The sequence below is a fragment of the Neovison vison genome, chromosome 7, assembly GCF_020171115.1.
Source record: "Neovison vison isolate M4711 chromosome 7, ASM_NN_V1, whole genome shotgun sequence".
Classification (NCBI taxonomy): domain Eukaryota; kingdom Metazoa; phylum Chordata; class Mammalia; order Carnivora; family Mustelidae; genus Neogale; species Neogale vison.
In genome coordinates, this window is record NC_058097.1 from 179,429,654 (window position 1) to 179,452,163 (window position 22,510).

Sequence of the window (22,510 nt, forward strand, 5' to 3'; positions counted from 1 at the left end):
TTTCTTTCTTGGGGGGCTTTGCCTGGACTGGGCTGGGTGGTTCAGCAGGGTTTGTATGCCACAGACCACTGTGGTTGGATGGGAAGGGATTCCAGGCCGGGCCAGGAAACTCATGGGAGCTTTGTTTACAGGCAGGAGGAGAGGCTCTGCCCTCTGGCCTGAGAGTGGGGAAAACACGTTGAAGGCAGAGCTGCTCCTGGGAGGGCCATGAGGGTCTGTGGGGCACGGCGGGCCTCTCTAAGTCTGCAGCGTGGGCTTGATGGACCTAACTATTCCTGTGCTAAAACTCTGAATGAGATAACCTGCTTTAACCAGATAACCTGAATCCTCAGTTGATTGCTTGGGACTCTCAGGATAGGAAAAATAAGTCATAAGAAACCATCCTTCCATGTTGGCCCCTCTGAGGCCTCGGGAGTCCCCCCCAACCCCAATATTCTGTCCTCCCTCTGCCGCTAAAGGGACTGAAGTCCACAGAGGGAAGGGGCCTGCCCAGGACCCACATCTCCCAGTGGCCCTGAGGCCAGGGCCATCATGTGGCACTCAGGAACCAAAAGCAACAACATCATCCTGTTTAAAACAATGAAAGCCTAAACCTCCATCTGCAAAAGCACGACATTGTTAATTCTCAGACTCCACAGGCCACTGGAGGGCCTCCATCACCTTAGAATTAAAAAGCTTGGTGAGCTCAGATGGAGACACTGTCCACGGCAGAGCCCCCTGGGGTTAGTCATTATGGTAACTGTCGTTCACAGAGAGCCAAACTTGGAGCGTCTGGGCCACGGACACTTCCTATGTACTGTTTCTCTAACTCACCACAACCGGGGAGGGTCGCTCCGTTTTACAGATGGGAAACGGAGTCTCGGGGAGGACGAGGAATCTGTACACCCAGACCCCACGCTCTGCCCCCCACATTTCCCCTGCTGTCTTCTCCTGGTCTGTGACTGTTTTAGGTCATCAACTTCTTGGTTGTGGTCAAAAAAGAACCGTCAAGCCCATGCGCCCACCGGCGGCCTTGGGCACCACCGCCTTGGGCCATGTGAAGCTGGTTACTTACAGTCTTTGATGGCAGCCTTGGTCTCTTCTGTGTCAGTAAAGAAGGAGTAACCTGGGAAGGAAAAAGAAGTCCACAAACTGTACCAGACGATCCTGGTTTCCCTGCCTAGAGAGGGGCCGCCTGGGAGAAGGGGAACACTTAACTGTCCCCTCTGCTGGGTAGTTTTATTTCAGAAAGAACCTTCGAGAACACCTGGCTCTTACTAGGTCATGCTGAAGGCACCTTTGAGAGAGGACAATCTCCTAGTTTTTAAAGGGCTCCCGGAGCCGGGCCCGGGGCCAGGCAATCCAGCAGGGGGACCTGGGCCCTGACTGAGGTGGGCTGTGTCACTGCCCGCAGTGTGACCTCACTCAGTCTCCGGGCAGCATGTGACAAGACTCCCACTGAGTGAGTTCCCCTTCTGCTTCAGCTCGCAGGGTCTGTGGCCTGCGATGGGGCTTCCAGTCCCTTGGGGGTTTGAATGCCATTATTATTCGTCAGAGGGGCAGACGGACATAGGAGGCTTAACGGTGTGCAAGACCCACCGAGAGGCTATAATAAGAATTCGGGAGATTATGTTGGGGCCTTGGTTTGCTCCTCTGAAGAATGGGGTGGGCTGGATGGGGGGATTAAGAGTCTCAAATCAAGTTACCACAAGGAGGCACAGGCCAAGGGACACGTCTTTTAGCTTGTTGTCCAATAGGAGTAACTTCCACTGACTGAGGAACTGTATATACATATATAACTGTTTTATTCAGAAAATGTGCCATTTTCTGATGGGTTCCGTTCAGCCAGGGCTCCTGGGTGCACTCTGCCTGGAGGGCTGCCCAAGAACAGGTTGGAGGACTGATTGATGAGGGACCCATTCCACTCCCACTGTGGAAGCCACCCACGGCCCCCGGCCCTCCCTGCTGGCCTCACCCTCCAGCGACCAGTGTCCCCTCGTTTCTGGGCCCTCGAATTCTATTGAGATGCCTCCTGAGCCAGGTATCACACTGGGCCCGACTCCCGTGTAACTCCTTCTGCTGTCCAAACTGCCAGAGTCCTAATCCAGGCAGTAAAAAAGGCCTAGGTAATAATCAGATTACCATCTAGTTTATTGTCCAAATGCAGATGCTTTTGAGAATGAAGCACTGATAAAAATTAGTCTGTGGTAACAGGTGAGACAGCGTGTCCCAGGAACACTGAGATGCTGTAAACTCTGGTCTCAACACATGCATTATGATCGCGATACACAGTGTACATTCCTGCTTGAGGAACATTGAAGGAGGAATTTCAGCGTGGAGCGGCGTGGTGTGTAGGTAGGTCTACTCCACACGGTAAGGACCCTGGCCTGAAACTCCTCCACTGGAGTTGGCCTAGTGACCCCAGGGATGCCTCAGAATAAGAAGAGGCAACATACGGCCTGTTGGAAAAACAATTGTGTCTGGCTTGTTTTGTGTGGGTCCTGAGGTGACGGTGCCCAGAACAGGAATTCGGGCATGAAACAGTGTCAGGGAAGGGAGGCGCCCAGGCTGAGAGACCCCAGCACAGGGGCTGCAGGGGTCTGGAGACAAACTTGTTTGGCAAAGGCTGGCAATGCCCAAGCTGCATCCCCTTTCAAGATAGAACACGTCCCTCTCTGTGGCCCGGGGATTCTCCGGCAAAGCGGTTCCCTCAGAAGGTTCTGAGTGGAGCCCCTCCCTGAGCTGCTGTGATTTATTCAGACTTTCTCCTTTTTGCGGAGGGCCCACTCTATGCTCTGGGCCACTGCTCTTGGCAGGGCGCTGTCACTGGTTGTAACAAAGCCAAGACTGGACAACGACGGACAGCAGGTCTGTTGGTCCCTTCCTCACCCCTGGTGGGTCATGGTTTCCAGGTCAGAAGCTGAGAAGTGGCCCAGGGCCAACATCTATAGCTTTCCTGCCCTTGGGCACCCATGATGGGGGAGAGCAAAGGGAAAGCAAAGAATTTTAGAGTTGGAAGATCCTCTGTGGTTTTCTGGCCAAACAGGAATCCCTGCCTCAGCATGCCATCAATCAGGGGGCTATTAGTCTGCTTGATTATCTCTAGTGATGGGGAGCTTCTTATCTTTAGTATCTTCCTGAAGCAATCTTTCAAAAAAAAAAAGAGGCTAACTTTTAGAAAAGTCTTTCTTAAAATTGAACTGAGATGTGTTTCCTTTATTTTTTAAAATATCTTTCCCCTTGGTTATATTCATAATGACAAAAACAGCTGCCATTTACTACATTTGCATCTTTATGTGCTGCTTCGGGTCCTGTTTGACAGAGTCCTGTCACCTGTGAAGGTGTGTGTTATTATCCCACTGTCCAGACGAGACAGAGGACCTGTGACTTCAGAGAGCTGGAGTCAGGGTTACAACCCAGATCCTTCCAAACTGAAAGCCCTTCCTTTGTGTTGACTTTCCATAAAGCAGCTGTGTGTGCTGTGTGACCTTGAAGTCACCTGATCGCTTGGGGCCTTAGTTCCTTTATCTGTGACATGGGGACACAGAATTACATGTACTCAAAGAAACCTTTCCAGTCTGAAAACACCTGTTCATCCACATTCTGGTCTTGCGGGGCCTGATGAAATATTAACTAATCCCACTGGCGCCACCTTCTGGCCGTTTGATCCTTGACCATTAGGCAAGAGCAGATGAAATGTCAATTAATGGTCTCTTCTGGAAACGGAAAGGGAAAGGGTCTAGTTCATTTTCTTCTCCTCCTGCCTAATGAAAAGTCAAGCAGGAACCCCCTGTCCCCCCATGTCTTCTGGTGGCAAATCTTAACAGAATACATTATTTTGTTGTATCTGCCTGGTTCCTGAATGTCTTTTTAGGTTTTCTTTTCTTGCTAAGAAAGTACTCAACTTGCTTCCTTGTAACTTGCTCCCTCTGACCTACAGTCTCTAATTCTAGCAAACAAGCACTCCAGGGATTGAGGTTAAGGGGCTTTCCAGTTCCTGAGATCCCCGGTGTGAGTGTCAAGGTGGGGAAGGACCTCCTGCGATCACGTGGCCCCACCCCCACCCTTCTCCCCCACCCCCCCGACCCCCGAGACCCGGTCCCCGGACACTGACCTTGCGAGCGGATGTTCTGGAGGATGAAGTAGAGGTACTCCCCGCAGACGCCGGCCGCCTCGATGAACTCGTCCTGTGTCATGCTGCACAGCTGCGGGCCACTGACGTTGAAGTGGCAGAAGGAGATGCAGTTGGCATCCAGCTTGTACTGGTCGCAGCAGAACTGGAGCCATTCCCAGACATGGCGCTTGGTCCAGTACTCGGGGTGGACGGACGTCCAGTAGGAGTCGCAGGCTATGGCAGGAGAGAGAGACAAATGAGGGATTGCGGTCCCCAGGAAGTGTCCAGGGGGCCCCCTGAAGGAGGCTCCTGTTAGGTTGCCATCCACATCCTTGCCTGTGAGTTAAAAGGGCCTCTGGCTTTGGGGTGTTCTTCGGAGGCCCAGGTTTATCTACTCCACTGCAAAACCCAGAAGAGTCTGGATCTTCCGCGTGTGCCTTGGGCCAGGAGAGAGACGGACCTGCGAGAAAACCTGTCATAGCTTGGGAGTGCTGGGGCCTAGTTTTGGTACTTGGAAAGGGGGACTAGAGGAGAAAGGGAAGAACGGGGCCCTTCAGTGTGGTTGGGTTTCAAACAAAAGGGTATCCAGAGCTCAGTCTTTGGCGCCTGACAAGCCTGGGTTCCAACCCAAGCTGGGCTGCTTTTGATCTGGCAAGGCCATAGACAGTTAAGCCTCAGTTTCCTCATCTGTGCAATGGGTATAATACGCCCAACTCACAGGGCTGTTACATAGTTTGGAGTGGACGTGTGTAGGCTGTGTAGTGCCCAGAAAACGATCAACCAGTTTGAGAGTTACTAAATGCCTATTGTGTGCCAGGCACAATTTGAAGCCGATTTGATTCCCTCGGCTCTTAGGCACAGTTGCCAACACTAGCTGCCGGTTTGTGCACTGCCTCTGGTCCTCTTGGGCCGAAGGCCTCAAGCTGGTGAGACGTTGCCCAGAGGCTAAGGGAGCTGTGGAGAAGAGAGAAGTCAGGGAGCTGGTTTTATTGTTGCTTTTGTGGTTTTGATGATGTTTTGAGGAATTTCCATCCCAAAGCTGAGACACTTCACTCCTTCAAAGGAGCCCCATACAAACCCAGACAGAGGTGGGCACCATTTTGTCTGGGAGGCTGAGAAGTGGCCATGGGCCTGGCTTGGAACAGAGATTGGGTGTACCACGGTTCTGTCCCAATGCAAGGAGAAACAGAAAGGGTGGCATACAAGGGGTGTGGAGGAAGTGAGATACCAGGCACTTGGTTAGGCCCTTTGACACACAAGTCTTGTGGCTGCCATGGTGCTCATTAATTTATTCATTCATTCGTTCATTCAATAAATGAGCTTTAGTCTCTTCATTGGCAAGATGGGGTAATGATAGCACCTATGTCATAGAGTTGTTCTGTGGATTAAATGAGCTACTATATGCAGAAGTATTTAGAACAGAGCATGGAATATTCTAATGCTATTACTAAGATTGTCACTGAACACCTGTTACGTGTGAAGCAACAAATTGTGAGCTAAAGATTCATGGTAAGAAGTTTGGTCCTTGTCCCCTGGAGGATAACAGATTATGAACCTGAGGGTCACAGAGGACTTGCCCTAAAGCCCACAGAGGCTAGTGGGCTAGTGTGTGGCAGAGCTGGGATTTAAATCCTAGTCAGAACTTGAAAGCCATTGCTCTTCCCATTCTGTCCTACTGGTCCTCAGAGCATCAGGGCAGAGAAGAGATAAAACATGGAGAGGCAGGGGCAGACAGAGAACTAGAGAGAGTGAGAAGGCCTGAGGAGAATGGTGGAGAGGAGAGTGTGGCTCAGGCTATGTGAACGACAGAAAAGGTCACTCATGAGCTAGACACCACAGCAAATATCAGCCAGGCTATTCTGATTCTCCCATGATGTTGCACGTACTGCCACTGTCCCCAGTAAGTCTGTGGCACTTCCAGTCCCAGGGAAGAGAGATGTTCTCGGCCCTGTCAGGGGTATTGCTCCCTTGGGAGCAATTCCTGTGTGTCAGCTGTGTAAGTTCCTGAAATCCTCCCAAACAGGGATGATTTCACAAAGGAGGAAACTGAGGCTCGCCCTAAAACTCAGAGCCCTCCTGGAAATCTCCTTTCCCACCATGGAGTGGATTGAGGGGTTATCAACTTAAACAATAGATTTGCTTTAATTATCTTACTTTTTAATCAGAATTTTATATGCATGCGAGTAAAGGTTTGGTACTCTGCCAGGATGGTTGAGGTCAATGTTGTTACCTGTCCCTGGTGGGTAAGGAGATTAGGGGGCTGGATCTCTCCTTACTTGCTGGTTGCTGCCTAGATCTGGCCTAGTAGCCTGCGGGGGGGCCCCTTGTGGCCAATAGGGTCTCCTGAGAAAATAGGGCGGCCATTCTCCAGTCTGGTCTGCACTTTCATCTACTGATTTCTGGCTTGAGTAAACCTAGGGGCCTTTGACATTCCTGGTATTCTGATGAGGGATGTTTATGAGCCTTGAAATTCTACCGTCCTCGGTCCTGAGCTGAGCCCCCAACAGAGATGGCTATCGGTGTGCAGCACTTGGAGGACACACTTTATTTCTTTTCATGGAAAGATTTCGCCAAGTCTCCATTTCCTTCTCTCTCTACTTCCACCCCCTTGTTATTTTCTTTGGCACGGGAAGAGGGCCATGTTGTTTCTGGAAGCCAATGGGCCTAGAGGATTCGGAGAAACGCCCGGGTGGGGGTGGGCACTGCCATGAGGAGGTGTTGCTGGCAGGCTCACCTTCCCTTCAGCTTTTTCCTTTGAAGCTCACCCACAGAGCAGGCTTTGTGTGTGGCTCCTTCTGGAAGGAAGCCAGAGCCAGAGCCAAGCATGGCGGGCTCTCCTCACCAGGAAAGGCCTTCCCCCAGCCTTGGGAGCTGAGAGGAAAATGGTTGTTCTCACTACATGGAGGGCAAAGAGAGCCAGCATCATGGGGTGCTTTCTGGTTGTGGCGTGTTTCTATGGTCCTGTCCTCACTAGAGGGGTGCAGAGGTGAGACCAACAGAGGTGAGCAAAGCCTGCTTCATCTGGCCTCTGCTTCATCTGGCCCCATCATTTTCCCAGGATTGCTCCTGGCCCAGAACAAGGTCTCCATCTACCTTCTCCTAACTGGTTCCTACTCATCCTCAAGACCACAGCTCATGCCCCCATCTCAGAGAGACCTCCCATGCCCACACAGCCTCCTCAGGTGTCCTTCTCAGAAGGATTCATGTCTCACCGCACCCCCACCCCCACCCTGCCAGCCATGAACTCCACACAGCTGGCCAGATCCGCTTTGCTCACCCTGAGTCAGCAGTGCTTGGGGACGGGTCTACCCTGCTGTGGGTGCCCAGTGGGTGTAATCGACTGGCCGAATAACCAAGGCTCATTATCCCCACTTTATAGGTGAGGAAGAGGAGGTTCTGGGGGATTATGTGACTCAACAAGGGCCATATGGCTAGTCAGTAAGGAAGTTAGGTCCAAAGCAATTCTTATCTCTTTAAATGTGAGAATTTTGTGTCATATCATGACCTCACTATTCTTGGTTGAGGAGGACCAAGTTGGACATACATCTCCAAGAATGACTAAAAAAGATTTGGACAAGGCATATGTACACATTACATATATATATTAATATATGTAAATTAATATATATGTAATATATATTACACATTACATATATAGAAAATAAATATATATAATAAATATATATAAATGTAGAAGATATATATATATATATATCTTTTACATATATGTAAATTTAGGTTACAAGAGGTTTAAAAAATCAGAAAAAGAATGAGACACTGATGATGACAAGGTTTGCAACCTCTGTGGTGATATGAAGACCCTATTGCCACTTGGAAGAGATAAACTCAGGGTAAATAAAAGAAGAGTTATGCGCCCACAGGATATGTTATCTTTAACAAATTGTGTTGTCTGGAAATACAAAGTGTTTTTCTCAGTGCATCTAGCATTTATAAAATAACCAAAACCCTTTGGAGAAGCTGAGCATTGAAAGCTTTCTGCCTGTGTGGATGGGGTTGGGGATGAACCACTTCTCCTACCTGGTGCCCTTAATCTAAATGTCTTAATCTAAATGTCTATTTAGACTATTAAGCACGGTTTCAGTCAGCTCCTTTGAAGTTGGAAGTAGGTCAGGACATTTGTTCAAGGGCCAGCTACACTGGGAGGAAGAACTGAGCCGCTAAGGGGGTTTTCAGAAATTCCGGGGGAGTGGGTGGAATTCTCACAAGTGATGCTATAACTTGGGATGTGTTTAAATTCAGAGGGAGCACTTAAGCCGGTAGAGCATGGGAGGCACACCCAAATGCCCACACAGTCAGCAGGGAATGTCCACAGAAGGTGCTTAGAACAGAGGCAGGCATGTAGTAAGTGCTCATTAAATACCATTCATGTATGCTTGTTAATATTGGGGCTAGCCATATAACTACTTTATACTTTCTCAAATACTTCTAATATATATTGTGTGTGTGTGTGTGTGTGTGTGTGTGTGTGTCTGTGTAGGTCAGCCACTTTGTTCCTTTCTAGAGATTTGGGTTTATTTTCTTTACAAAAACTGAGGAAGTTATATTATAAACGAAGCTAATTTGTCCTTGAATGGCCAGCGTGAGTGAGGTGGCCAATGCTGCTCAAAATGTGGAGATACTGGCCAGTCTGTGTGATTTTGTCAAATGCTTGATGCTCAGGTCACACATGAGACCCATGCTTCTAACACTGGGGTGGAGGGGCAGGGACTAATTCCCATCCCCCTCGCCTACAGTGGACAGAGGGTGACAAGGGTAACTGTACCCACGTGATTAATGCCTATGCATCTCCTGTGGACGTGCCAGAGAGTGGGTCCAGTAATCCACGACTTTCATTCTTTGTTATAGACACCTGTGGTCTTCTGAAAGTGCTCTTAAAAAAATTCTAGATCAGTCCCTTTGCCATCTCTTCCAAATGGATTGCTGCCCCTGAGCCCTTTCTACACTGACCAGCACTGTTCATTTTGGGGGAGCCTCCCTTGAAGCAAAAATGTCAGGGAGAGTTTGACTTTTCTTCTTACAACAAAATAGATACTCAGCAGAATGCAAAGTCGGTGAGACGGAGATTGTGAGAGTTGTTTGAGCTTAGAGCTCTGAGTTAGGTCCCCAGACCTTCTGCAGGAGAACTCGGTCTTTCTCCTCTGCTGATCGGGGAGCCTCGGTGAGAAGCTCTGTGAAGCCCAATGAACCTGCCAGCTCCCAGAATTCAATCAGACTCATTCCCATCCTCCATTCCATGGTTCTATCAAATGACCTGAAGAGGAAGGGACCTGCAGGGAGGGGCCTTGAAGAGAGCTGAGGATTGTGTGGATTAAACTGAGTGTGGGCTGGGGGCTGGACCTCCCTGATTTGCAGTTCTGCCTCCTCATCATATTAGCTGTGAAATCCTAAAGGAGTTTCTTAACCTCCCTGGACCTCAGCTTCCTTCTACAAGACAAGAACAGTAGTGCATACCTTGTAGGAAGTTTGCTGTGAAAAGGAAAAGAAATGGTACATGTAAAGAACATAGCCCAGTTATCTGGAGGACAGTAAGCCTTCAATACAAGTCACCTGTAATTTGTTACTATTTTGGGACTGCGTTTGTTCTCCAGGGAAATGAGGCCTTCCTCCCTCTGAAGCCTTGGTCTAGCTGAGGGACAAGCAGAACAAAGCAAGCCCAGGGCTCGGCGTGGGGAGGCAGACAGTCTGGGTCAGAGGAGGCCCGAGTTAGACAGCCTGGACCATAATTAGTATGATTTATTAGCATAGGGAGTTGGGAAAGTTTTTTGCCTGGGGCCGTACTGGAGAGAGCCGGCGAGTGGACTGGGTAGCACGGGACATCATCAATTGTGGCTTTGTCACCGAAAGGAAGGAATTTATGGGCAAGGGGAGCCTGAAATGAAAAATTGCTTCCAGGTTTCCTCCCAGAGATGGTTGAGTTCCATCCAATAGCCTTCTTGGCATTCATTCCAAGCCTGTGGAATGATTTAGACCATGAGATGGTGGAATGGGAGGGAAGTCCAGAGTAGCTTAAGGAACTGGATGGAGAAGAGACTAAAAGGGCAGGTGGGGATCAGCACAGAGCTACGGCCTGAGGCATGTGGGTTGGGAAGGCACAGGGGTTGGGAAGAGCACCACGCCCTGGGTGGTCCCGAAGCCCCAGCTGCCCAGAAGGCTCAGGTGTGTGGAGGGTGGGTTGCTGGTGGCGAGTGCTGAGGTCCCTCTCGGGGGCTGCTCCCAGGACAGGATCATGACCAAGGGCCCACCTCATGCTCTTCAGTGATTTTATTGATTTGTCTGGTTTTGATTTAGAAATTCTTAGACTCTTGCTTGAGCTTCCGGACTTCTATACCCAGCACATGAATCTTGCTGAGAAAAGCCCATGTAGCACCCAAATGCCTTGTCCCCTGATCTTCTGGATGTTAATACCCGAAAGGCACCTTTTCAAATAAAATTTTGCACCTTTTCAAATAAAATTCCTTCTTTAAATAAAATTTCCCAAGGTATAGCAACAGCTGACACATTTTTTGAGCACCTAGGATGCAGCAGTTAGGTGCTGTCCTCTGTGCTCATGTGAACTCTCCCCCCCATATGCCACCAAGTCCTCTGAGGAAGTGGCAGGGCCGGAAGTAGGTCATGTAAGTGTTCTCCAGCTCCTGCTGCTGGAACTTAGTGCCTTTGAGGTGCAAGAGCTTTGCTTGACCAAGGTGGGGATGAAGAGAGGGAGCTAGAGCCCAGCCTCCTGAACCATCACCCAGGGCCCTGAGGGACATTTCAGGAACCCCTGGAATGGCCCTAATCTAGAAAGTTCTGCTACAGACAAAGTGGAAACCAGAATCCAAAGCAGAGGGGCACCGCATGTCGGCGTGGTCACCTCAGCAAACAGGGGAAGGGTGGGTGGGTGTGTGGAGGTTCACAGCGGAGAGCCAGAAACGAGGTGTGAGGCCAGGGTACCCCATGACTTGTCAGAACTTCAGCGGAGAAATCTTTAAAAAGTATCATACGCTTGTCAAGGTCAGACAGCCGGCCCTGCACACTTCGATCAACTTTTCCTGTATTACTAGTTCTTTATTTTAAGAGAGCAGAGGGGAAGCCCCGAGGGCGTTAATGAAATTCTAGAGTATTTTGCAATCTGTGATGGTCCACTCCAGGGTCTTGCAGGGAGGCCAGGCAGAAGCCCTGCTTCAAAGAGCACGTCTGATCCTTTGTGGTTAGCGCGTGGCAGGCCCGGAATCGGCTGCTGTCTGCTAAAGCCATTGGAAAAGGTTGTGAAGACAGCTGGTTTTCCGGACTAAGCCGATTATTCCTCCCTGCCCTCCTTGTTCTTCTAGTGGATACATCATTCCTTTCTCCCTTTCTTTTCCCTTTGGTCTCGAAGTACCTAAGCTGTCACATCCTGAATTGGAAAGGATGAGACCGGGCCCTTTGCTGCTTTGGTTCAGTAGGAAAAATGAAGACGGGAGAGAGACCCAGCTGTTTTTCCACTAGCGGGGGGAGTCGTGAGGTGTTCCTGGCAATGGTGGGCACCTACTGAGTGCCTGGCATGTCATGAAACACTTCATCTGTGACACAGCAGGCCTCGCAGTCCTAGGCGGCCGATGTTTTTCCAGTTGGGAAAGTATATCTCCAAGTCATTAGGAAAAACCTGCCAAGGTCATGGCGTCAGTGGTTCGTGGCCGTGTCGGCCTGGGGAGGCTGGACGTGGACAGGAAGCTGCCATGGGGACAACTGTGAATTCAAGATGGGATCTCCTATGGGGCTGGGGGATGTCTCACTGGCCACAGACCATGGGGAGTTTGCAGAGCAGTGTACAGAGGCGAGTCTGCTGTCCCCTGCTGCCTCCCTCTCAGAGAAGACTCGGACAGAGGGGTAAGGAAAACACAGAGGCCAGACTAAATATTCTTCCCATGGGGCGTGTTGGCTCTGAGGACAGCCACGGCCTACAGGGCCCACCCAGTGTCCAGGCAGCTCACAACTATCCTGTCACATCCAACTTCTCTCCACCTTTAGGAGGTCAGAGACAGTCAGCTCCTTCGGGAATCCAGAGAGCCACGTGGCCAGTCAAAAGCTGGGTTCCTCCTTCAGGGAGGGTGACTCCTGCGGGATATTCATGCCTTGGTGGGACTTTGTCTTCTCTCAATGGGCAGTGGGAGAAGAGGGCTACAGCTGTGATGCAGGAATCAGAGAAGCTTCTGGAAGGGGTCTTAGCAATGACCAAGTCCAACTTCTCATTAGACTGTTGGGAAATGCAGAGGCCTCAGACAGGAGAAGGCCATGTCTTTATGTCTGAGACTGTCAGGTATCAGCCCCATTGGCAAGCCTACTGGTGATCACTTCTGTTAACCCTTCGCTTTTGTTGTTGTTGTTTTTTACTGTGGTAAAATAGATCTAGAACTTACCATTTGAACTCTTTTTTAAGTGTAGAATTTGGTGGCCTTAAGTCAATTCACAAGATTGTGCCAACCATCACCTCTGTCTGTCTCTGTGACATTTCATCTTCCCAAACTGAAATGAGTCCTTCATTTTTAAATGCTCGTGGGTGCTTGTCCCGCACCTGACTGTGGCCCAAACACCTCCCACATATTAACAAACACCCTGGTAACAATTCTATGAGGTAGGCGTTCTTGCTGTCTCCTTTCACAGATGAGAAAACGAAGGCACGAGAAGCTGCAGTGCTGCAGTTAACAAATCTCAAAGCCAGACTTTGCCTGTAGGCTGCCTGGCTCCGAAGTCTGAGCTCTGGATGACTATAGAAACTGCTCCAAGGCCTGGAACTCCTCCCTGGGGCAGGCAGTCCACCCCCTCCTGCCACCTCTCCAGCTGGCAGAATGGGCAGGAAGAGTGGGCTCCCGGGATGGCAAGTCCCTGCTATGCATGTGTGGACAGAAGGGTCTCCCTGGACCCTGCCATCATGGGATGCAGGGGAGACAATGAGGACACAAAAGCTTTCATTTTCCTCCTTCAAACTTAGCCTCAGCCCAATATTGAGGGTCAGAAGTAGAAGACATTCTTCATTATCTTTCTGGGGATCAAAGGGTTTCTTAGGCCTAAAGGAGATTTGGACTGCGTATCTGGCGGACTCAGAACCCTTCAGATAGGGTGAGAGACACGTTGTGCGTGTGCGTGCCCCTGCATTGGTGGTGCGAGCAGAGTAGGGCTGGATTATGGAGGGAAGCACCCCAAGTGTGTCTGTGATGCACTAGCCTCTGGTCGGAGGCAGGAGCTTCCTTCTGATGGGGGCCTTTTCACAGCATCCTCAGAGGCTTGGTCTCTCCTGGACCCAACTGCCTCCTGGCCCTGAGTGTGGGCCATGCCGAGCCTGAATGCCCAGGGTTAAGGCCTGGGAGGACTGACAGCCCGGTGAGGACTTAACTCACAAGCCTTGGGCCATGCACCTGCCAGGTTTGCTGGGTTGTGCAGTCACCTGAGCACCGGGGAACAGAGTCCCTCAGGGAGAGGGGCCAAGTCAGCAGGCCCTCCTCTGGCACAGGATCTGCACAAGGCCCCATGCTTCCTTTGTAGGCGGAGAAGACCCGCCGAGAGAGGAGGAAAGGTGGGAAGGCAGGCCTGGTGGACGGCGTGGGGATTCATGTCTACCGAGCGCATGCTTTGGGCTGGGCCATATATTTTACACAGTTAGGCTCCCTTACTTCTCACAGTGATTCTTGTCATCCCTGCTTGAGGGATAAGGAAACAGAAGCTCCGAGAAAAACTGTCATATTCATATCAATAGCCGCAGGGTAACGTGGTTAGAAGATGATTTAGAAGATGACTGTGTAGGATAATTGAGAGCCCAGATGCTCAAGTCAACTTGCACGAAACCTAAAGAGCCGTAACACCTTGGCTACGTCATCGACCTCTCTATGCCTCAGTGTCTTCATTCATAAAATGGAAATAATAACTGTTCATTTCTCATAGGGCAGCTGTAAGGATGAGATGGGTGCTTGGCACAGGGCCTGAACCACAACTACTGTTCAGCAAATGTTAGCTAAATCCATGATATCAGGAACTCACAGTGTACTCGGCTCTGGGCTAAGGTTTTTGCTTAAATATAATAACTCCAAGAAATTGATTCAAAAGCGTTTGTAGAGTCCCCCAAGGCCACAGAGCTGGGAAGAGGTTGGGGTGAGGATTCCGGTGCTTTTCTCCCTGAAGAAGCTTCCCCTCCTGCTGCCCACATCTCTTCCAGTCCTCTGCCCTGAACACCGGTGAAAGCTGGCACGTTCCAGCCCCCAGCATGGCCTTGCCGCCTCCTAGAGGCCAGTGCCACCTCCTGCCCCAGGTCTTCCCAGCTCAGATGGGCTTCTCCGGGTTTACGCACCTGTCTGATGCTCAAAGGCCGGGTAGTACTCTTCATTGCTGAACAGATCAGTCCACGACATCAGAGGGTCGCAGAAGGACGTGTTGGGCAGGAAGGTACTGTGTGTCACCGAGTCCAACATCACCCTACAAAGGCAGGAGAGGGCTGAGAGGAGGCAGACAAGGGCTGCACAGGAGCCCCCCCGCGGGGCACACTTGGTTTTTATTAACAAACACGCAGCCATTTAGGAACCGGGCAGCCCTTTAAGTGCTTGCCACAACGACGTTACTCAATCCTTGCCCCATCCTGTGAGGTTTGTACATTTGCCCCCATCTTATATACAAGAAAATCTAGATAATGGGGTTGCAACAGTTGCCCACGTAACATGGCCCGTAAGTGGTTAAGTTCAGGGTTTGACATGGAGATTCTTAGGGCGCAATGCTGTCTCTTTCTTTACTTTTCCTATTGGCTCACATGTGACCCCTGAACTCCGGGTTATAAGGTTCAGCCATATGCTTCTTTTTTTTTTTTTTCCCAATTTATTTATTTTCAGAAAAAACAGTATTCATTATTTTTTCACCACACCCAGTGCTCTATGCAAGCCGTGCCCTCTATAACACCCACCACCCGGTACCCCAACCTCCCACCCCCCCGCCATATGCTTCTGGGCAAGTGTGGCTATATGTTAATACACCCCAAAACCCTTACCCCTAATTCTGAAATCCACAAGCTCTGAAAAGGAAAGTATATGTGTGTGTGTTTACAGACTCATTTCCCACAAAACACACAAAAAACCAAAAACCAGTCCTAAATTAGTTATATAGTTTTATATACTGTTACATATATATTCCATCCATAAATCTATATTCAGGCATATAAACCATGTACTAAACATAGATACACACACACACACACACACACACACGTATATGTATATAAGCAACATATTGTAACTGTGTACATTATACATATGCGATATAGTTTTGTAATTGTAGTTATAATTCTGTTTATTCTACTAGATGAATATTCATAAGATACGTAAAATACATATGCTTCCTGGAAGGAATACCCCGACAAGAGGATTCTGTATCCTGCCGCATATACGTACTGTATAGCCTTCCTCGTACCTGAGGAATCCTGAACTCTGCAGCACATCTCGTCCCAGGGTTTGGGTTCAGAGAGCGAGGACCTGTGATGATTGGAACATACACTCACTACGCTTTGGGCTCTGTTCTGAGCACGTTACATCTGTGTCTTGATGACCCATGGTCTCCTCAGAACACACTCTGAGACAGGTTCTTTCTCAGTGATGAGGACAGATGCGCTAAGATTTTAGGTCATATACCGCAAACCACCCAGTGGGCAGATGGATAGAGTTTGGGTAACAACTCAGGTTTATCCACTTAAGAAGTCCCTTTTTTTTCTTTTTTTTTTTAAGATTTTATTTATTTATTTGACAGAGATCACAAGTAGGCAGAGAGGCAGGCAGAGAGAGGGAAACAGACTACCTGCTGAGCAGAGAGCCCATTGAGGGACTTGATCCCAGGACCCTGGGATCATGACCTGAGCCAACAGCAGAGGCTTTAACACTCTGAGCCACCCAGGCACCCCAAGAAGTCACTCTCTTTATCATAGGGCTCTCCCGCCTGCATACACTGGCGAGGAGGGAGATTTGGGAGAAGGTGTCTGGTTGAGGCTGAAAAGATGGCAGAATGGAATGGCCAAGGCTGCTGCCATCTTTCAAGTTTGCTTTTTCCCATATTCTCACAATTCAGGGAAAAAAATGAATTCATATTTGGTAGATTAGAAAAATTGGTTTGCCCAAATTCTCTCTTCTGATCATCACAATCATGTTGATGAGGTAGGGTGTTTCTACCCCCATTTTGCGAAGGGGAGCCTACAGCTCAAGGTCACACAGCTGGTAGGTTAAATGTCAGAACAAAGATTGGATTCTGGATCTTGAGATATTAAGCATGTAGAATTTTCAGATGGCCGGGATCTTAGTAATCACCTAGTTCAGTGTTTTGCAAACTTGATAATCATTTGCCTACCATCCCAATAATTTACTTAACATGCTAAAAAAAAAAATCCACTTTTTTTAAAAAACACAACTACATTTATTTAAAAGGAAGACTTTTTATCACCACTATAGATGGAAAGCCTGTCTCCTTTCAACATGCAGAAAAATGAAGACAGAATTTAAATAAAAACTATTGGTCCATGCATCACCTAAATCAGAGGTTAGCAGACTACAACTCACAGGCCCAATCCAGCCCACCACCTATGTTTGAAATGGGCCGCAACTGAAAATGATTTTACATTCGTAAATAGTTACATAGGAAATTGTTATATATGTACCCACTTACTATAATCAGTTTTGCTTTTTGGTCTCTATATCCTAAAATACTAGCTACCTGGCCCTTGAAATAAAAGTTTGTCTACCCCTGACCTAATCTATTTCCTGTATCACACGAGTGGTGTGAGTGCCCCGTGTTGGTGTGAGTGCCAGAGTTAGTCCAATCTTTCCCTTCACTCCATTGTTGTATAGCTGAGACAAGTAAGGCCCAGAGACTCTGCGAACTCACTCAAGGTCACACAGCCAATGGATGTCAACATTATGTTGTAGCAAGTTCTTAAGGTTTCTGAATTTTGGATCATCTGCTTCCTTTTCTAGAAACACTCCCAGTCACTGGGTGTGGTACAAAAACAATGAATACTGTTACGCTGAAAATAAATTTAAAAAATTAAAAAAAAAAAACCACTCACAGTCACATCTGCCTACAGACATATCCCTGACACATTTACATATTAAATGGAACCCCAGTACTGAGAAAGGCAGGGGTTGTGTGATTCCAGAATCAAAGGGCAACTTTTTGAGGGTGCTTACAAATCTACCATCATTAGCTTCATCATCTGTGCATGAGAACTGCTCTCCTGTGATAGAGAAATAACCAAGTTCAAATTCTCACACTCTGGTACCCTTTCTGGGCCTCACTGGAGAGTCACCAGACCCTACTGGGAAGCCTCCTTTCTGGTGCCCAGAGAGGGTTAACCAGCCCAGTGGATTATCATGTTCATGGATCTCCCCCTGGGAGCCGTATCAACCAGAGGTCAAGGCTGCCTGAGTTTAGACTCTGATTTTCCCACGGATTGGCTGGTTTTATATCCTGAGCGGGAGGTAGGATGAAGAGGAATGGGGGTGGGAGGTTTTGAGGGAGGGAAGGGCCCCTAGAGCCCAAAGCCCCTCTTCTGCATTTTGGACTTGACCTCAGAAAAGCTCCCTAAGTGAGGGCTAAAGGTAAAATCTCAGAAAACTGAGGGAGAAGAGGGCTGAACTCTGACATGACCTTCCTGGGGGTGTTTGGAGAAAGGAGGGGTGTAGTCCACATGGAAGGAAACAGAACTGTTTCCAGGTCTTCCTCTTCATTTAGAAATCCTCCAGGTAAAAAAACACTATAGTAGGAGTGGGCACTTTCTTGCTTAACACCTGACATGAATAATTCTCAAAAGTCATTTGGTAACTTGAATTTGATCACCAAACATTAGGAGTATTTCTGAGCAATAGGATATTTACCTCTTTTAAGGATTTCTCTTCCTCTTTACACCAACCTGCTCGCTTGACCTGCAATCTCCCTACTGCTGTACACAGCGTCCGATCTGATTCCCCTTGGTAATCTCTTCTATGAGGAATTATATCCATTGAGTTTTCTTAAAGGACTCTCTCAGGTGTACCAAGGGCTATTTTTTTTTTCCTGTAATTATTTCTTGCTTCTTGGAAAAAATTTTTTTTATAAAAGCTGCAGATTTCTTTTTTATTTTATGCTGTTACAGTCGGAGAGCATATTATTAACTCTGGGCTTTCCACAATAGCCCTTGGCCACTTAGCCAGCGTGCGCTAGGTGTGAGTTCAGGAATAATGGCTGCTTTGTCTTCAGTCGCTTAGCTTCCTAGGCCCTTGAAAGTCCTTGCAATAATTGAACATTTTAGCTCTTAAGAGTTCCTTAATGTAGGTGGAACAGGGTGAGGGTGATGGGGGGAGGGGGGGAAGAACCAGCTGTTTGGGGCCCATTTCTCAGCTAGTACATTGAGGTCCAGGAATCTGTAGGCCCAGGCTCAAAGTTTGACTGGCATTCCCAGGTAGGTGACGTGGACCTTAGAGGGGAAAAATTGGTTCTTGGGAGTCAAAATATCTTAGCCATTATTATGTCTCAAGACCCTCTAAAGGGCCACCGTGCATAAATGATAGGGGGTAGTGACTATGACAAAGTTATTTAAAAAGCCTCCTTAGTTGGGAACGACAATGAAAAAATGGTTGAGAAGCACTGGATTAGACCTAGAGTCAGCAGCAGGACAAGAAGGGAGATTCGGGGGTGGGGGAGGTGACCCAGGCCTGCTATCCTAGGCCTATGTTTTGGGGTTTTGAGGGGTTTTGGTTTGTCATCCTATAAAGAGCACTGGCTGGGAGTTAGGATTCTGCCTCATGTGCCTCTGCTCTTGACCACACTGGTGAGGGGGACTCTGAGACATGCCCTGGCTCCATGATTTTCTCCAGACGTCCACCTGAATGGCCCAGCACATCCAAACACGGGCGCACACTCATACGCATATATGTTGGTTATACTGGATATTGTGGTCGAGCAAGCTATCTAAATTGGAGTCAAATCCAGCCACTACAAATGGAGATTTAGCTTTAGTTCTCCAAAGTACCCTGATTTCCTCTTCCCCTTTCCCTCCCATGTCCACTACTTGCAGCAGTGGCCCCCGGGCATTCTTTGCCTGGGCTAGCCCGGTCCCTTAAGCTCTTCAAACCCTCACTCACCCCTGCCCATCCACACACCCACCGCTGTTAGAATCAGTTTCCCCCAAACACCACCACAGCTGCTTAGTGAGCAGGGAAGTTTCAAGCACAATCCATACAAGGGAAAGGAAGCCGGTGGGTTCCGTTCCACGTGCAAGAAAGCCCGAGTGCAGGGACCTGTTGGAATGAGACAGTGATAGTGGAGAAGCTTGGGTCCCCCATGTCTCCACTGGCTTCCTAACCCCTCTGGGAGCCGGCTCACTCACCAGGTGTGCACAGGGAAGGGTCCACACAGTCAGAGGGACAGGCCTGTGGGCTTCTTGCCCCTACACGAGTCAGAGGCAGCAATCACAGGTGTGGTGCCCATGGCCTGATTAACCAGGCACCTCTGCTCAGCCTTCCAGAGAGAGGGGAAGGAGCAAACCAGCCAGGCTTGGCCAGTTTGCCAGAGAAGGAAAATTCCTTCCTGACCCTGGCAGAGATCATCAGCTTCACTCTGGGCATGTGACCAAAAATCCACCCAATTAAGCATCTACACATTGGCTGTTTATGCACTAAAACATCACCAGACAGAACAAGACCATGAGGGTGGAAACCATGGAATGGGGGGCTAAGAAGGGCCTTTCCTGATCCCGCCATCTGGGCAGTCCCATGGGGAAGAAGTTTTTCCTCTTACAAAGCCTCAGCGAAACCTAAGTGTCCACAGGGTCCCGATTCCTGGGAGCAAAGCAGGGTCAATTTCCCACACTTTGGACCTCCCGAAGGAAGGACACATGGGGGGAAGTCTCGGTGGGTTATTTTGACACTTGCAGTTAAAGAATTGGGGTGCTTGCATATTTGTTCTTCTGAGAGAAAGCAGAACAGCTGCGAAAATGGACTTGCTCTTGTCTTACTGAGGGACTCCTCATCTTCCTCTAGCTTGTATAGGGAGCTTGCTAGTTTGTCCTTAGTTGTTTCTCCAGAGGTGTGGCAAAGATCCACAGAAGGTAAGCCACACGGTTTACCGGGGGTTCCGATGCAGAGCTCATCAGCTTTGGATGAAATCCTTGAGGGGTTAAATCTTACCTCTGCCACCCACCCACAAGGGCAAGGGACATGGGAACATCTAGATGTTTTATTAGTCAGCCTGTCAGAATTCTTTATTTTTGTTTCACACAAGGGGCGGTCTATAAAAACCCATGCTCTTCTCTGAGCTCACCTTTAAAATGGGATTTTAACATGCCATCCTCAGGATGTCCTGCGGATTTATTAAAATCAGATCATATATGCAAGAGGGTGTAATATCTTGATGTCTGAGCCAAGGCAGGGGAGAATCAACTGTCATTAGTATATCAAAAAGGTTCTTATTCTGGTGACTTCTGAGAAAGAAAGACAACCAAACTCTGAAAGTGCCTGCCTAGAACACCTTGAGTCACGAAAACCATTCTCAGCGACAACATGAGGACAAAGAATTACATCTTCACTCAGAGGAACAAACGATCCCTCTCCCAGGATCTTTAAACTAGACTAAAACACAAAGCTGTCTCCCCAAATCACTTGACCTTAATGGCCTCTGACATCCTTTCTTGTTTGTAAAAGTTTTAGTCCATCCGTGGGTCCCCTTCTTCAGGTGGAGAAGGGGGCATGTGCTACCGGTGGCGGCCAGCAGGGGGCAGATGCCCACAAACCCCACGTCCTGCAGAGTCTTTGAGAAGGTCTGAGAATACAGTGGAAAAACCCTAACCATTGCTTTTCTGGAAGCCGTCTACACTGAGGTGGTGTAGGAGGGCAAAAAAAAAAAAAAAAAGGGTTTCTTTTAAGCTATTATGTATGGACAAATTCCTGAAAAAGGCCCCAAACTGTAACAAGGCAGCTCTCTTCTCTGTATCAAGGGGGAGCCGTGGGCAGGGCCAACGGCAGAAGTGGGAGTTTCAGACAGGGCTTGGTGGGCTTTCCTTGAAGCTGACTATTTTGGGTGCAAAATCTAGCTCCCTTCCTACAGACAGGTTTAGGAGCGGGTAGAGAATTGAGTACCTGTACATATTCTCTGCGAGTCGCCCTTGGTTTTGCGCATGGGGGTTCTGGGGAAGGGGTGGCTAGGCAGCCTGAGGAGGAAAAATGACTGTCCCAGGCGAGCACTTAAATCCCCGTCAAAGAGCTCCCAGGAGGCGTTGTGACTGATGAAACTGGCATTTGGCGGGGGGGTGGTGATCCGGAGGTGCAGACCAGATGAACAGACCCAGGCCCCAGCCCGGGGCTCTAAGCCCTGACACCCCCTACAATTCATCGAAAAGAGCAAAGAAAAGGTGCTTACGTGAGGACAGCGGTGGGTGACTAGGTCCAAAGAGGAGGCTCTCAAGGCAAGAGAAGGCGGGCGCTCCCAGCACCAGCGTACGGTGGAAATAAAGCACCTGTAGCTTTGTGATATAAGTAACACCTACAGACAGGTCCGTTTGGTTTTTCAGGTTTACGCACAGCCCCTTTGATGACGGTGACATACAGTGTGACACGGCTCCTTGGAGGGGGGGAATGGTTCTCACATGCAGAAAGTTTACCTTTATCCTGTTTTTGTACCCAGCTCACCCTCCCTGCCCCCCCCCCCCCCCACCTCCGTCGGCCCCCGCCCACCCTCCCCCACTTTCCAGTGGACTCAGTAAACAAGATGAGAATTCTTGCCTCTGGGAGCTTTGCTGGAAATGCCCTGCATTTGCTGGGAACTCTCGTTGGTGCAAGCTGGAGAGGAAAGCAATCCAGCCCTGTTGCCTGTCTCTGCCGCCTCCCTCCTGGGCTGGCGGAGTCCTGCGGTTGTGGAAATCATGTCATTCTCTCAGTTTCCCCTCTGTGAGGCAAAGAGCAGGGGCAGGCTGGGGCAGGGGTTAAGCACACAGGCTTGGCTGCTAGGTGGTTTGGGATTCAAATTCTAGGTCTGTCATTTTCTAGCTTGTCACCTTGAATAACTTAACCAGCTAGCTAATAACTTAACCAGCTCTAATGCAAACAACAGTGCCTACCCACTGGGCTGCTGAGGGGGGGGTCACATGAGTTCACGCGAGGGCAGCCCCTTGTGAGCTGTTTTCCTCGAGGAAGCACATCAATAAGAAACCCCCTTCTCTACCACTCCTCCAACCTGTGCCTTGCAACTTGATGAAGGTAACAGCCAGCTTGTAGGGACAATGTGGGGCCTTTCTTCTCCTTTGTCTCTCAAAGCCATCATTTACCTGTTTAACTTCTAACATTAACTTGTTTAACTTCTAGCATCTTCAGATGCAATGAGCCACGGGAAGGCTTTCTCCCTTCCCCTCCGTATGGATGGACACAGAAAAGTTTAGTGGCCCAGGCAGGT

At 49.0% G+C, this 22,510-nt stretch overlaps 1 protein-coding gene across 3 annotated transcripts in view; it reads right to left on the reverse strand.

Moving 5' to 3' along the window:
* The window catches only part of ELF5 (E74 like ETS transcription factor 5), a 42,343-nt gene that overhangs the window by 9,702 nt on the left and 10,131 nt on the right, over positions 1 to 22,510 (reverse strand). The window contains exons 1-4 of one of the 3 annotated variants that reach the window (XM_044260937.1): positions 21,482 to 21,551; positions 14,412 to 14,536; positions 4,094 to 4,327; positions 1,055 to 1,105 (exon numbers count right to left, since the gene is read on the reverse strand). In XM_044260937.1, coding sequence (XP_044116872.1) covers positions 1,055 to 1,105; positions 4,094 to 4,327; positions 14,412 to 14,532 — 406 coding nt within the window. In that variant the 5' untranslated portion in view covers positions 14,533 to 14,536; positions 21,482 to 21,551. Of the gene's footprint in view, positions 1 to 1,054; positions 1,106 to 4,093; positions 4,328 to 14,411; positions 14,537 to 19,454; positions 19,620 to 21,481; positions 21,552 to 22,510 lie in introns of those variants that run through there. The other 2 variants (XM_044260938.1, XM_044260940.1) reach the window with 2 other exon arrangements.